At 48.6% G+C, this 14,968-nt stretch overlaps 3 protein-coding genes across 3 annotated transcripts; 2 read left to right on the top strand and 1 right to left on the bottom strand.

The window, feature by feature from the left end:
- Positions 1-339: 339 nt before the first annotated feature.
- Positions 340-3,503, top strand: LOC125506019. The gene is made up of 2 exons (XM_048670904.1): positions 340-2,821; positions 2,926-3,503. The coding sequence occupies exons 1-2, from the start codon at positions 457-459 to the stop codon at positions 3,234-3,236; spliced, it is 2,676 nt and encodes an 891-aa protein (XP_048526861.1). The 5' UTR covers positions 340-456; the 3' UTR covers positions 3,237-3,503.
- A 3,907-nt stretch (positions 3,504-7,410) lies between these two features.
- On the top strand, positions 7,411-9,981 carry LOC125506018. The gene is made up of 2 exons (XM_048670902.1): positions 7,411-9,258; positions 9,372-9,981. Exons 1-2 carry the CDS (start codon positions 7,488-7,490, stop codon positions 9,692-9,694), a joined length of 2,094 nt encoding a protein of 697 aa, XP_048526859.1. The 5' UTR covers positions 7,411-7,487; the 3' UTR covers positions 9,695-9,981.
- A 2,356-nt stretch (positions 9,982-12,337) lies between these two features.
- On the bottom strand, positions 12,338-14,129 carry LOC125506017 (zealexin A1 synthase-like). Its single transcript, XM_048670901.1, has 2 exons — positions 13,174-14,129; positions 12,338-13,065 (listed from the first exon to the last, which is right to left on the bottom strand). Exons 1-2 carry the CDS (start codon positions 14,122-14,124, stop codon positions 12,448-12,450), a joined length of 1,569 nt encoding a protein of 522 aa, XP_048526858.1. The 5' UTR covers positions 14,125-14,129; the 3' UTR covers positions 12,338-12,447.
- Positions 14,130-14,968: the final 839 nt, after the last annotated feature.

The following is a 14,968-nucleotide window of genomic DNA, read 5'->3' as shown; positions in this document are numbered from 1 at the left end:
CACGCACGGGTTTTATGTCTGAGAATTTGTCACCTTTCCGGTCCATTGTAGGATTGCTACAGCACTGATGTATTTTCACTGCCCAAAAATGCTTCGAGACCATCGATGCACCAGAGACGAGATCCTAATTTCACCTCCGATGACACGCCCCGCCGCGCTGATCAAGTTTTGCATCAGCCAAGGTCGTCTGCCACCCATACATCAGTGCCGGCCTCCTTGTCCACCGCCCCCAGCATAGCATGGGCATGGCAACATTGCTGCTACTCCTGTCCTGTGCAAGCTCGTCCTCCGCGTAGGGAAAGTACTGACTGGCCAAGACGCGCATTCACTTTCCCCTACCTGCGGAGAACCACCACTGACCACACGGCACACTCCACACTCCACACAGCCTCTGCTCTGCTCTGCTTCCTTTCTCCAGCCGTGAAAACCCCAACCCAGCCCAGAAACCCCACCGCAATGTCCAGCGACGACGAGCTCCGCGGCCTCCTGGTCCAGGAATCCACCGCCGCGATCGTCTCCGGCGCCGACCCCTCCAGCCCCACCGCCCGATCGGCCCACTTCCTCCTCCCCCGCGCGGGGGCCGCTCCCCTCCCCGCTCTGCCATCCCCGCCACGCAATGCCGACCCTGTTCCTCTTGCCGACGAGCTCGCGGTGGAGTGGACGGACTGGCCCGGCTGCTCCAAGCTGTGGAGGCGGTGGGTGGCCAAGCTTCGGCCGCGGCACGAGCGCCTGTGGCGCAAAATTGGGATCTTGGACGGCGTTCTCGCGACCACGGGCTGGGTGCGGCGGGACGAGGACCTGCTGCTCCAGCTCGCGGGTTTCTGGTCCGGCGAGACCAACACGTTCCTCTTCCCGTGGGGTGAGGCCACGGTGACGCTGGAGGACATGGCCGTGCTCGGGGGCCTGCCCCTGCTGGGCAGGCCGGTGTGGTCGCGGCTCCCGGACGAGCTCCGCGGGGACGTGGACGCGCTCCAAGCCGTCCGGATCGCGCTCAACTGGAGCAAGAGCAAGAGAGTCAATTATACCTTGTGGGTTAAGCAATTCATCGAGGAGACCGGTGCCGGTGCCGGTGCCGGTGCTGGTGCCGCTGGCGACGGCAGAGGAGAGGCCGAGGCGGCCACATTGCTCGAGCACGGGGCGTTTCTGGCCATGTGGCTGACCAGATACGTGCTTCCGGTGGAGTCATTCGACGTGGTCAGAGCGGACGTGCTCCCCCTCGCCGCCGGACTGGCGCGCGGCAGGTGCTGGGCCCTCGCACCTGCCGTACTTGCCAACATCTACAGTGACCTCTCCGCACTCAGTCGCCACTTAAGCTTGGGCGCCAGCCATCAGCCGTTCGTGGCGAGTGCGCCACTGCACATCCTCCAGCTATGGGTCTGGGAGCGCTTCCCGGAGCTTTGCCCTGCCATCAACTCCCACGGTGGTGATCCCGGCATGCCGAGGGCTGCCAAGTGGTACAATATCAGAAGGATGCTTGATCCTGGGCACATCCATGCAGTGTTCATGTCCCCGGATGAGTTCAAATGGAGGCCGTACGGAGGCAGTAGCTTTGCTCTGCCACAAGCCAAAGGTGGCTGCTGGGTGCACTGCAATGAATTAGCAGCAAGCAAGGGATTGCAATCCTTTGCGCAATGTCTCCGACCTTGCGAACTTGTCGGCATGCAATGCATCGAGCAATACTGTCCGCACCGTGTCGCGAGGCAGCTCGGCTTCGATCAGGACGTACCTGGGACTGTTGCCCGTGCCAACTCAAGTCAAAAGACGGCATGGGCGACATACAAAATGCAGCCTGAAAATGTTTCGCTCTTCGTTCCGCAACGCGATCCGGGCATGACAGTTGAATACGCACAATGGTGGAAGCAATACTCGTCAGCATGTGCTGCCGCCGTTGCTAATACTGCAAGGATGAAACAACTTAATGTTGTAGTTATTAGCCCAAGAAAGATGAAAGCTGATGGTCTCAGTCTCAGTGGTGTAGATTGTGGCAAAAAGCGTCACTTGGAGGCTGGGATGACTCTGCAAGATGATACAGAGGATGAGATTCCGCTGGAAGAGAGGCTGAATAGTGTCATTCTAAAGACGGAAAGCCAGGATACAGAGACGCATATTTTGAAAGATGGCGAGACAAAGCAAAATTCAGAAACCGTGAAGGATTTGGTGCCAAGATGGGCAGGAAAAGGCAGACGTAGGGCAATTTCACGCAAAGTTGCTGAGAAAGCTTTCTCTGATGCAGAGGCAGTTTTGGTGAGTGAAGTTGATAAACCATCGTGTGGGCCGGTCACCAAGAATGAGAATTTTGAAGAGCAAGCATTAGGCTCGGTTATTCCGTGTGATGAGAAGAATTTCAGTTCAGAACATGGGGAAGTCGAGGGTGCAGCGACCGCTAGAAGCAACAAAGGCATTAGAGCTGCAATTGGAGCGGACATGTATTCAAATCTTCCAGACATCTTGGCCATCAGTGGTAATGAGTTGGATGAAATATTCAGAAAGGATAGCGAGGCGAGTGCAATTTATATGGAACTGTCCAAGTTGACGATGGCAGCATCCAACTCAGACCAGCCAAATGAAGAATTCGAACGACATCTGGTCACCATAAGAAGAGATGAGTCGAAGGAAATCATGGTCCAAAACAATAGTGATTATGAGCTTCCTACTGTCCAAAGTGATATCACTCTCAGACAAGGACCAGTTAAAGTAACTCATGCCACTAATGTTCAAACTAATGTTGATGTCTTAGAAGAATGCATTGATGAAATGCAGACACGCAATGTAATGGCAGAGGGAGATCAGAGAGCGAAGGTGGACAGAGAAAACTCAAAAGGTAATGAAATAGCACATGAAAATATCTCATCCTCATATCTAGCAATGGAGTCGCTTAAAGACTGTATAAAGGTTAATGCATACTTTTCCTCTTCCTTTTTGCAGGAATCAATGATGCATCTTATAATGGTCTAGTATATGGAAAGAATGAAGTGGTTAAGAGAGTAATTTCTACTAAAACACTCTACTATCTTAGACCATTCAAGCGGGTGAAAGATGCTCAGGTCAGAGATTCAAGAGCCACCAATGCAGGTCAAGTCATTTTCCAACCAGGACGGGAAGTCGGAACAACGGAAATGATTAGAGAGGCGTCTGAAGCTCGAGAAGCAGAAAAGGTTGAGTTGGAAACAATAATTGATCGTCTTAAGAAACAAGTCGTGGCGCTAGAGGTGCAGTTGCGGGGCAGGAGAACCTAGGAAATTTGAGGTATAACTTAACATAGTATAGTGGTAGCTTGGGTCTTTAGAAGACATCTCCCGATGAAGAGTACCACAAAATGGTGGGCTAGTCTTGCCGATGAAATGATCTTCATCAGCTAATTGTGCGTGCAGAAACTACAGCTCCTTAAGCTCTGATTATATGTTCCTGGTTGCTTCTTTCTTTATGTTGTGAAATTCAGGGGAATACATAAGTGCTAGTTTGTTTGGTGGTATAGATAAACGATATGCAATCTTCACACTAAACGACCGATTTGACCATGACATACATATATGTGTGTGCTCTTGTTAACTGATCTTTTGACTTACATAAAACAAGCTGATTACCTCAGTTAGCTGTGATTAAAACAAACGGTGCTTCGCAGTTGATGTGCCAATGGCCAACTTCTGTACCAAGTAGTCAAACCGAGAATCCTGTCATAGTGGTTTCGACCTTCTAGGACATGAGTTCATTGGATGCATGGAATTGGCTAACAAGGATTCAACAGATTTGGGGTGTGCATATTTGGAAACAGTTTACTGATACATAGCTTATTTTCTATCTAAAGGTTGCCTATATACTGCAAATTAACATCTCTGCCCCTACTCATCTGTAGTATCATCTCTGAACATGATATTTTTACAGATTACAAAATTGTTCTATTAGCACATCAGCATTATCTTCTTGCTTGTCCCCCAGCGCATTTATGATTCAAAGTTGAGGAGCTACCAAAAGGTACTTTACTATGCAGAGAATACATTGAGTATGCAATGGCTGTATGGACACAGACAGTTGAACTGCTCAAAGTTATTTATGTAGAGAGATAAGTTGTCTGAGAATGCTTACCTTGTCTTTCATTGCTAGTCCAGACTCCATAAGCAAAGATGTGTAGGCGCCAATAAAAATTTACTCATCTTAATGTGATTCTTGTCAGGTCATACAGCGTAGACATCCACATCTAGACTCTTCTAAAAGCAATCGCACTCCTCATCATATGTGTTCCTTTGCTATTACAGTGACAATAATTATCATGTTGGGTGAACTTGTAATATTATGTTGCTATATACAGTAGAATCCATTCTTATACCGCCATATAAGTGCACCATCAGCTAACCATCTGATCCCCTACAAGAAAAGCCTGTAGCCACTGTAGTATGTACACAGCTACTTATAAGGCAGGCATAACCGAGACCAAGCTTGCCACATTCACAGGGACCCCGCTGCCCGCTCTCCGTCATACTAACCAATGCCTGCCTCACATCATCTAGCATCTTGTTGGCCAAGAACGCCGAGACTACGGACAACATCCGGGACTGGCATTTCATCAAACACCCCGCGCGCGTCACGTCCGTGAGGTGGCCGCATAGAAAGAGGCGCAGCGTGTTGCCCGCGAACACGTCCGTAAGGTGGCCGCTTCTGAGCGCGGCGGCGTGGAGCTTGACTGCTTGACCCTTGGCTGCGTGCGCCTCAGCGGCGGCGTGGAGGACGAAGGGGAAGGTGCGGTCGTCCTGGCTCACGGCGGAGCAGAGCATGTGGATGTAAACGTACGCGCAGAGCTTAGGATGGGTGAGTTCCAGTCGTCCAGAGGAAGGAGGAGGAGGCGGGAGGAGGTTAGGTCGGCAATCGCGGCGTGGGAGAGGATGAGCGCGCCGGCGCCGGCGAGGGGCAAGGACGCGGCGGCATGGGCGCGACCGAGGAGGTTGTTGTCGTCGCGGCATTGGTGGAGGTGCGCGTGCACGAAGGAACGCGGTTGTCAAGTGGCTGGCGGGAGCGCGCTGCTGCAGTTGATGATTATTTTGACCATTTGAGTAGTTCAGGCTGGCCTTGTGGATGTAAAATGCTCATTTCAACTTAGACATGTTTTTCTTCTTCTCCTTGTAACTTGTCTTTCATCATTATTTCAACGCAACTAACCCTTCTGCTTGCGTCCCTATATTTGGTATGAGTTTCCTAGCCAATTGTTTTCAAATATATATTAAAATAGTTTAAAAATATTAACTTGTTTTAGGTAAATTGTTTTAAAATATGAAGGAAACATTTATCAAAAACTTACAAACAAAATGTTAATTGGAATGGTTTCCTAGCCAATTATTTTCGTGTCAACCACACATTTTCTTTATGCCTTCAATCTTCCTCAGTGTTATCATTGATATATTCTTAATAATAATAAAAAACTTGTGAGGTGTGTAGTCGATATGTACATCTTTAGCAAATGTTAGTGGATTTTATTTTTATTTTTTGTTATCCCTGATGTTCTTTATACTAGCATGACTGTTGATGAATAGATCAGAAATTTTACCCACAAATAAAATAAAAATAAATTTGAATTTCACCCTTCCACTTCTCCCGGTCCATTGCTGTATTTCCATCAATAGTATGTAAGAATTTTCCATAATAAGAATTAAATACATATAAGTATGGCTTCTACAACGATGGACACCACCAGATGAGGGTTGGGTCAAAGCAAATTCGGATGGGGCCATACCGAAGCATGCTGAGAAGGGAGGAGGAGCAGTAGTTCTGCGGGACCGGATGGTGACTTTAGAGCTCGGACAACAGAAGACTAAAAAATGGAACACGGCTAATCACCGGAGGGAGAGTGTGACGTCCTTCAATATCCTGTTGTTGCTTGTCCTTCCGCAAAAGGGGCGGACGAGTCGATCCAACCGGACAAAAAAGACAAAGCTCATGTGCGTTTGGGTCAACATGTTGGAGTTGCGGTGAGGAGGAAAAAATGCCTAGCGGCGACACATCTAGATCAACTAGAGGCGAGGAGAGAAAAGGGGCGTGTTGGCAGCAGGGGGCAACCTTCAAGGATTTGGGTGTGTTTTAGAAGTTGCCTCCTACCACATATATATACGAGAAGGGTTGGGTGCGTTTTGCTGCGCGTTGGTGTAGTTGAGTTATCTAAAAAAATCACTATATTTTAAAATATAAGGTGTATTACTTTCTTGAAAAGGAAAATATTTTAAGTTTGATTAAATTTGTAGAGAAATGTATCAAAATCCATAATATCAAATCGATATTTTTAGATTCATCATGAAATGAATTTTCATACTTTTTTGTTTAATATTGTGGATGTCGATATTTTTGCTTTGAACTCGGTCAAAGTTAAAGAAATTTTACTTTCTAAAAAACTATCACCCCTTATATTTTGGAACTAATGTAATATTTTGTTTGGCGGGTGGGGGAGATGATAGAGTGTGTATTATTTTTATTTATAATGCGTAATTTGATGGTTCTTTCGTGGTGTGATTTTGTGTTATCCGCTAACCAACCTATATTTATGTGAAAAAAAATTCTATGTGAGTGGTTGCATGTACTACATTGGTGCTACAATATTACATGATGACGCTTCTTTTTTGTAGGTGGTCGGTGGGTGCGCGGGATTGATATGTTTTTATAGCCCGGTTGCTGCTGATTGATTTGAAAAATTGTTGGTCCGGTCAAAATCATAAACCAAATTCAAATTTGAATACCTCAATTGAATGAAAGAGCTTCAAACTTCAGCAAATAGTGAATTGAAAGAATTGAATGGGAGAGCTTGAGAAATTGTTGACCCGGTCAAATCATTTGACCCAATTATAAATTGAATACCTCAATTAATTGTGAGACCTTAAAAATTAAAAAGCATAGTGGATAGTATAAAAGAATGTATGATATAAAAGAATTGAATGAGAGACCTTTGAGAAATTGTTGACCCGTTTCCGGTGATCCAATTCTAATTGATAACCTTAATTGAGTATGAGCTTTTTAAAATTAGATAGCTTAGCGTTATAGAGGATGTAGGTGGCGGTGAGAAAACGGAACTTGAGGAGAGGGGGCCTCCCCAAAATCGGCCAAAGCCAAAAGGAGGAGTCAAACTCCACCTGCACGCCAGAAGCCGTCTGCGGAGGTTTGGTCACGATTTACGGAATTTCGGACATCTGGACTTGTCTGGACAATTTGATAACCGAATGGCTAAAAGTGTCGAAATAATTCAGTCAAAACGTCTGCGTATGCTTTGCAGCAGCCAAAGCTGATGTCGTCGTCTGCCACCCATCACCATGGCAACATCTCTGACATCTCTACTCCGGCGCGTAGGAAAGTGAACAGCCTAATTTACTTCCTCCCCACTTTACTTTTTGTTATTTTATTATTACTGCCTCCCACCCACCCCAAATTCCACGGAGCACCTTCCCTACTCACGCTCGCCTTGCTCTGCGCCGCCCAGAAAACCCCAGCCCACCCAGAGCGCCACCGGCACCGCAATGTCCAGCGACGACGAGCTCCGCGGCCTCCTAGTACAGGAAGCCACCACCGCTATCGTCTCCGGCGCCGATCCCTCCCGCCCCTCGGCCCGATCGGCCCACTTCCTCCTCCCCCGCGCGGGGGGCGCTCGCCTCCCCGCTCTGCCGTCCCCGCCCCGCAATGCCGACCCTGTTCTTGGCGACGAGCTCCCTGTGGATTGGACGGCCTGGCCCGGCTCCTCGAAGCTGTGGAGGCGGTGGGTGGCCAGGCTCCGGCCGCGGCATGAGCGCCTGTGGCGGAAGCTTGGGATCTTGGACGCCGTCCTCGCAACCACCGGCTGGGTGCGGCGGGACGAGGGCCTGCTGCTGCAGCTCGCGGCTTTCTGGTCCGGCGACACCAACACGTTCGTCTTCCCGTGGGGCGAGGCCACGGTGACGCTGGAGGACATGGCCGTGCTCGGGGGCCTGCCCCTGCTGGGCCGGCCGGTGTGGTCCCGGCTCCCGGACGAGCTCCGCGGCGACGTGGACGCGCTCGAAGCCGCCCGGATCGCGCCCAACAGATGCACGAACAACAAACCCTCGTTTGCCCAGTGGGTTAAGCGATTCGTGGAGCCGCCGACGGGGGAGGTCGCTGCCGCCGGCAGAGGAGAGGCCGAGGCGGCCACATTGCTCGAGCACGGGGCGTTTCTGGCCATGTGGTTGACCAGATACGTGCTTCCGGCGCCGCCATTCGACGTGGTCAGACCGGACGTGTTCCCCCTCGCCGCCGGACTGGCGCGCGGCAGGTGCTCGGCCCTCGCACCCGCCGTTCTTGCCAACATCTACAATGACCTCTCCGCACTCAGTCACCACTTAAGCTTGGGCACCACCCATCAGCCGTTCGTGGCGAGTGCGCCACTGCACATCCTCCAGCTATGGGTCTGGGAGCGCTTCCCAGAGCTTCGTCCTGAGACACCAAACACTGCCTCCCACGGCGACGATCAGGGCATGCCGAGGGCTGTCAAGTGGCACAACATCAGAAACCCGCTTGATCCTGGGTACATCCACGCCGTGCTCATGTCCCCGGAGGAGTTCGAATGGAGGCCTTATGGAGGCAGTAGCTTTGCTCTGCCACAAGGCAAAGATGGCTGCTGGGTGCACTGCCATGTTGTAGCAACAAGCAAGGAGCTGCAATCCTTTGCGCAGTGTCTGCTACCTTGTGAACTCGTCGGCATGCAATGCATCGAGCACTACTGTCCGCACCGCGTCGCAAGGCAGCTGGGCTTCGATCAAGACGTGCCCGGGACTATCCCCCGTGCCAATTCATGTCGAAAGACCGCGTGGGCGACATACAGGATGCGGCCTGAAGACGTTTCCTTTTTCGTTCCGCAACGTGATCCGGGCATGACGGTTGAATATGCACAATGGTGGAAGCCTTACTCGTCGGCATGTGCTGCTGCTGTTGCTAATGCTGCAAGGATGAAACAACTTCATGTCGCAGTTATTAGCCCAAGAACCATGAAAGCTGAAGGGCTCCCTGCCCCTGCTGGTGTAGGAGATGCGCAGGACTGCACCGAGTCGTCCAAAGATATCATCATGGTGCACAACAATTGTGGTTATGAGCTTGCTAATAATGTCCAAAGTGATACCACTCCCAGTCAAGGATCCACAGTTAATAAAGTAACTCATGTCACTAGTGTTGATGTCTTTGTCTTAGAAGGATCCATTGATGATGAGGTGCAGACACACAATGTCACAGAAAAGGAAGTTCAGAGAGCGAAGGTGGATACAGAAAGCTCAGGTGTTTTGGAAGGTAAAATGAAATAGCACATGAAAACATCTCAGCCTCATATCTACTGTAGAAGAATTGATGAATCGTCATAGCAAGCTATTGCTAATGCATACTTTACCTTTTTTTTTCTGTAGGAAACAATGATGATGCATCTTGTGATGGTCTAGTATATGGAAACAGTGAAATGGTCAAGAGAGTAATTTCTACCAAAACACTCTACTATCTTAGACCATTCGAGTGGGTGAAAGATGCCCAGGTCAGAGATTCAAGAGCCACCAATGCAGGTCAAGTGATTCTCCAACCAGGACGGGAAGTCGGGACACCGGAAATGATTAGAGAGGCGTCTGAAGCTCGAGAAGCAGAAAAGGTTGAGTTGGAAACAATAATCACTCGTCTCAAGGAACAAGTTGTCGCGCTAGAGATGCAGTTGCGGGACAGGACAACCTCTAAAATTTGAGGTATAACTTAACATAATATCATAACGGTAGCTTGGGTCTTTAGAAGACATCTCCTGATGAAGAGTGCCACAATATGGTGGGCTAGTCTTGCCGGTGAAATGATCTTCATCAGATAATTGTGAGTGAAGAAACTGCAGCGCTTACACCCCATTAGACTCTAATTGTATGTTCCTGGTTGCTTTTTCTGTATGTTAACTTGTGAAATTCAGGGGAATACATAACTGCTAGTTTGTTTGGTACTAGTATATATAAACCCTATGCAATCTTCACATTAAGCTGAGATAGATATGCGTGCCCTGGCTAACTGATCCCTTTTTTTTGTCTATTCCCTTTCTACTTATACTCTTTCCAGCTGAGATAGATTCAGAAACTGTGGCATACCATATTTGGACACAGACCGCTTGTCTGAAGCCAACTAGGCTGCCAGAGGTTCAAACTTACTAGACATAAATTCATTGGATGAATGTGGTCAGCCAATAGGGGTTCAACAGTAACAAATTTATGATGTGGATAGATGAAAACAGTTTACTGGTACATAACTTATTTTCTATCTAAAGCAGGTTGCCCAGATACAGATTAACATCTCAGCCTCTACCTCATATGTACTACCATCTTTGGACATGATATTTGTTACGGATTACAATGTTGTTCTATTAGCAAATCAAGATTATATTCTTGCTTATCCTGATCTACTACTCAAAGTTGAGGAACTAGCAAAAAGTATTTCACTGTGCAGGGAATATAGTCAGTATGCCAATGACTGTATGGACGGAGACAGTCGAACAAAAGTTCAGAAGTGTCCAAAGTTATTTATATAGAGAGACAAGTTGTCTAAGAATTGCTTATCCTGATTTACTACTCAAAGTTGAGGGACTAGCAAACGCTATTTCACTATGCAGAAAATATATCGAGTATGCTAATGACTGTATCGACGGAGACAGTTGAACAGAAGTTCAGAAGTGCCCAAAGTTATTTATGTAGAGAGACAATTTGTCTAAGAATTGCTTACCTTCTCTTTCGTTGATAGGTAGACCGGTAGCGCCAATCAATATTAAGTCATCTTAACAGGATTATTGTCAGGTCATACAGCGCAGCCACTAGAGCTTCTAAAAGCCTTTGCACTCCTTATCGTATTCTTTAGCTATTACAGTGACAATATTTTTCAGGTAGGTTGAACTTGTAATATACGTAGTATTTTGAAAGATTACATTACCAGCATATAAGTGCACCATCAGCTAACCACCCCCGAGCCCTGACAAGAAAAGCTTGTAGCCAGTTGCCACTCTGTACCCAGCTATAGGATGGATTTCTCTGTACCTTCCTGGATTTCATTAAAATGTCCTCATATTGATTGATGGTCTCGTTCCAGCTTCAAACCCAAGCCCCTGCTCATCTTGATTGATGGCTCCATACCCAAGCAGCTTCAGCCGAGAGCAAGCTTTCCACGTTCTTGAACATGCTTGGCATGTGTGTATGTCTGGTTTCATTCTTGCAATGCAATGGAACTGGGGGAAGCTCCCTCATCTTATAAAACAAGAAGCTTTCCACATTCACGGGGACCCGGCTCCCCATAATGCTAACCAATGTCTGCCCCGCATCATCCTGTTGGCCCACGAGACAAACGTCCCGAGCGGGCATTTCATCAAGCGCCCTGCACGCGTAACGGCCAGCATAGGAAGAGGCGAGCCTAGGTGGCCGCGTACATAAGTCAAACAATCAAAACAATAAGAAATATAACACTAACATCCAGATGTACTTGCAAATTCTTTACTACTAGATGAAGTCAATCATTGCTTTAATCTCCACCTATAGTCCTTGGATGTAACATAAATATTTTTATCATCGTTGTGTGCCCATCCCAATCGCCAAGATACCAATCTCAATCTGTTTTCTTCTAGCACTGAGAAAACACCACTATGGTCAAGAATGGCTTTGATTCATATCCAACCAAATGTATTAGCCACCCTGTTGACCATGTAGCGACAATTTGATTATCAGGCCTGCCAAAAATTATTTGATTATCTGAGATATATATCTGGGTTTCTTCTGTTCAAATAAATTCTGTAGTAATTCCAGGAGATTATGTGAATTTTAATGTTCATTTTAGTAAGATTGTAAACTATAGAAACTTGGCTTATGGTCTATGCTGCATGTAAGGAAAATTTCCGTCGAACAAATCTCATGTGGTGCAACCAAAATTCCTAGCACACTTTTTTTTTGCGATTTCAGTTCCTCCGGAATTCAACATGGCATGTGATCTGAATCCTATGTATTTTCTGTCCTTGTGCTTTTAGCATCCTTCAAATCAAAGAGGCCCCATATTTCAGTTTTGAATACTTGAGTCATAGGACGTGACCATTGATTGATGCAATGGTTGAGATCAAAGGGATTAACCAGAAGTCCGCTTTATTATAATCAAATCATGCAAAATGGCTGACCGGGCTCAGCATAAACTAATACAGAATGCATGACAAATTATAAGGGGTGCGTTTATTTCATTTCATATTGTATCTCGAAAGAGTCCATGCGTACATAAACTTTGGATGCGATTTGCACGTATGGGACGTGGTAGTTGTACTTGTGGATAAAATAGAGATCGACAAAATTACTAAATAACACTCAATGAGCTAGCACAAATTATAATATACAATAACATATTTCGACAAAGTACAATGCAACATATACAGTAAAAAGGTACACTCTCTCAATCTCTGCAGCCAAAGATGCACACATCAATTAGTAAACCAACAAACTAATAAGGCACAAAAACAGTAGCTTCCAACAAGAGGTTAGTCTTCCGACGCGCCGTGATCCCATATGCCTCGGTCATATCAAGCTTCTCCGGACTCGCACCATCGGGGAGCCTCCAGTCGAAGTGATAGAGAAGGCTCGCGAGAGCAATCTCCATGTTGGACACACCAAACATCATACCAGGGCACATCCTTCGACCGGCGCCACCAGGGAGGAACCTGAAGTCGGTACCACCGTAGTCCACCTTCTCGACCTCGAACCTCTCGGGCTTGAACTCGCTCGCGTCGGTCCAGCTCTTCTCGTCCCTGCCGATGGCCCACACGTTTGCAAACACCGTGGTGCCCGGAGGCACGTCGTAGCCCATGATTTTTTTCTGTTCCGTGCACAGCCTCGGGAGGAGCAACGGCACCGGAGGGTGCAACCTGAAGGTCTCCTTGATTACCATCTGGAGGTAGTGGAGCTGGCCGTCGATGTCCGCCTCGGCCACCTTGGTCTTGCCTTGGAGCACTCGCCGCACTTCAGACTGTGCGATGGCCATTGTCCGTGGGTTCCTGATAAGCTCCGACATGGCCCAGACGGTGGTCGTCGCCGTCGTCTCTGACCCGGCGGAGAAAATGTCCTGATGTAAAAGAAACAGTTGAGACACTTCATACTCCGCAGATGTGGCGCTGGCGCAGGAAAGGGGATGCATGGCAGAAATGGTGGTAGTGAGTGCTGAGTGACTTACGAACAAGATGCCGTTGACATTCTCGTTCGTGAGGGCGATGCCGCCCATCCCACCGTCCCTCTGGAACCGCAGCAGGGTGGTGAGGATGTCCTCGTTCTCATGGCCGGCGCCGGCGGCAGTGGCTTCCTCGCTCTCCATCGCCCTCTTGTGGTCCTCGACCATGGCGTCCAAGATGGACTGGATCCTCTCGCGCACCTCCCATGCCGCCCTCAGGGACCTACCGCCGAGCGCCCGTGCCAGGCGCGACGTCGGGAACAGGTCGGTCAGGTTGAACCCGGACAAGACGCCCAGCCCCCTGTCCAGCTCCTCCAGGTACAGCTCCCGCTGCTGGCACCGGTCGCCGACGGAGACCCTCATGATGACGTCGTTCATCATCACCTTCACCCTCTCGCTGACATTGACGGCGGCCGCGGCGCCGGCATCAGCGACGACGGACCGCACGAGCCTCGCCGCCTCCTCCTCCCGGATGGGGCGGAAGGAGCGGACGCGCCTCGGGCTGAGCAGCTCCACGCTGCACAGCTTCCGGGCGGTCTTCCAGTGCCGGCTGTCGAGGCGTGCGAAGGAGATGTTCTGCCCTCCGTAGGTGAGGACGTCCGCGGTGGCGTACACGGGCCGGTTGGCGAAGGCGGCGTCATGGACCTTCATCACCTCCCTTGCCGCCTCCGAGGAGGAGAGCACCAGCGTCGGGACGTGGCCCAGGCGGAGGAGCATGACGGGCCCATGCCGCCGGGCGAGACTGCGCATGGCCTGGTGCGGCAGGGCGCCCAGCAGGAAGTGCATGTGGCCGATCACCGGCAGCGCCCATGGGCCGGGAGGCAGGTTCAGACGGCCGGCAGAGTCTGGTCTGATCTTGAGCTTGAGCTTGAGGACTATGGTGACGACAAGGACGCAGAGGAGACTGTAGCAGACGAGCTGAACGGGTGTGGTTTCTGCCATTTGAGCTAGCTCCATCGATCGAAGGTGTAAAGATTGGAAAATCCAGCTTGGCTATATAGGACTTTGAACGAGGTATATACTACTCCCTCCCTCCCAGCGTTAGCGTTTTTACACTTTATGTAGTGTCACAAACACTCTTATATTATGAGACGGAGAGTATAATATCAAAAACGCTCTTATATTATGAAACGAAGGGAGTTAGTAAACAAATCTAGAGTCCATGAAGTGCAAGCGACACAAATGAGACATAAATAAGTCGGAGGCACATATCATTGTGTTTCATAGCGCATCACCGTGTCTTAGTGTGTTCCTGTGCTCATCAAATTTGTTTCATTTTGACTTAAATAGGTCGGAGATACATATCATATCCGAAGACTTGCCAATTTCTAATGTTAAATAATATCTTACATTATGAGACGGAGGAAGTACCTTTTTGTGTTTGTACAAAAATGTCCTCCCAAATCACAGCAAGACATGTGAACCAAGTGCAACTTAAATGGTTAGATTTCAGTGGTGGAACAAATCTATCCGGGTTCAAGTCCTTTCATTGGCCCAGGTGCATACGTGTTGTGAGCATCTACCCCTGTACGGTATTAAAAAAAATCACAGCTACACATGTATATTGGCAAAGAATCCATACATCGCAACAAAATCAACATAGCCAGTGTGGAATAAAAGCGGAGAAACAGGGGAGGCAAGGCAGATAAGAAACTGTGTCAGGTGAAAGGGGCGGAACAAGATAAATTTACAAGAAAGAGCAAAATCCAAATGCATGTGAATATACATGGGTGCGGCTGCAGATTTCCGAGGAAGTGTAGGGCCGATGCATGACAGAGAAGCATTTCTCCAAGATATGGTA

Source organism: Triticum urartu, chromosome 5 (genome assembly GCF_003073215.2).
Source record: "Triticum urartu cultivar G1812 chromosome 5, Tu2.1, whole genome shotgun sequence".
Classification (NCBI taxonomy): domain Eukaryota; kingdom Viridiplantae; phylum Streptophyta; class Magnoliopsida; order Poales; family Poaceae; genus Triticum; species Triticum urartu.
Note: the sequence above shows the minus strand (reverse complement) of the source record. Positions and strands in the feature narration are given on the sequence as shown.

Bases quoted from the DNA above. Each gene is read 5' to 3' on its own strand.
- LOC125506017 (XM_048670901.1), bottom strand. From the start codon at position 14,124: ATGGAGCTAGCTCAAATGGCAGAAACCACACCCGTTCAGCTCGTCTGC. The intron at 13,066-13,173 runs GTAAGTCACTCA...CTTTTACATCAG, and splicing joins ATGTCAACGGCATCTTGTTC to GACATTTTCTCCGCCGGGTC.
- LOC125506018 (XM_048670902.1), top strand. From the start codon at position 7,488: ATGTCCAGCGACGACGAGCTCCGCGGCCTCCTAGTACAGGAAGCCACC. The intron at 9,259-9,371 runs GTAAAATGAAAT...TTTTTTCTGTAG, and splicing joins AAGCTCAGGTGTTTTGGAAG to GAAACAATGATGATGCATCT.
- LOC125506019 (XM_048670904.1), top strand. From the start codon at position 457: ATGTCCAGCGACGACGAGCTCCGCGGCCTCCTGGTCCAGGAATCCACC. The intron at 2,822-2,925 runs GTAATGAAATAG...TCCTTTTTGCAG, and splicing joins GGACAGAGAAAACTCAAAAG to GAATCAATGATGCATCTTAT.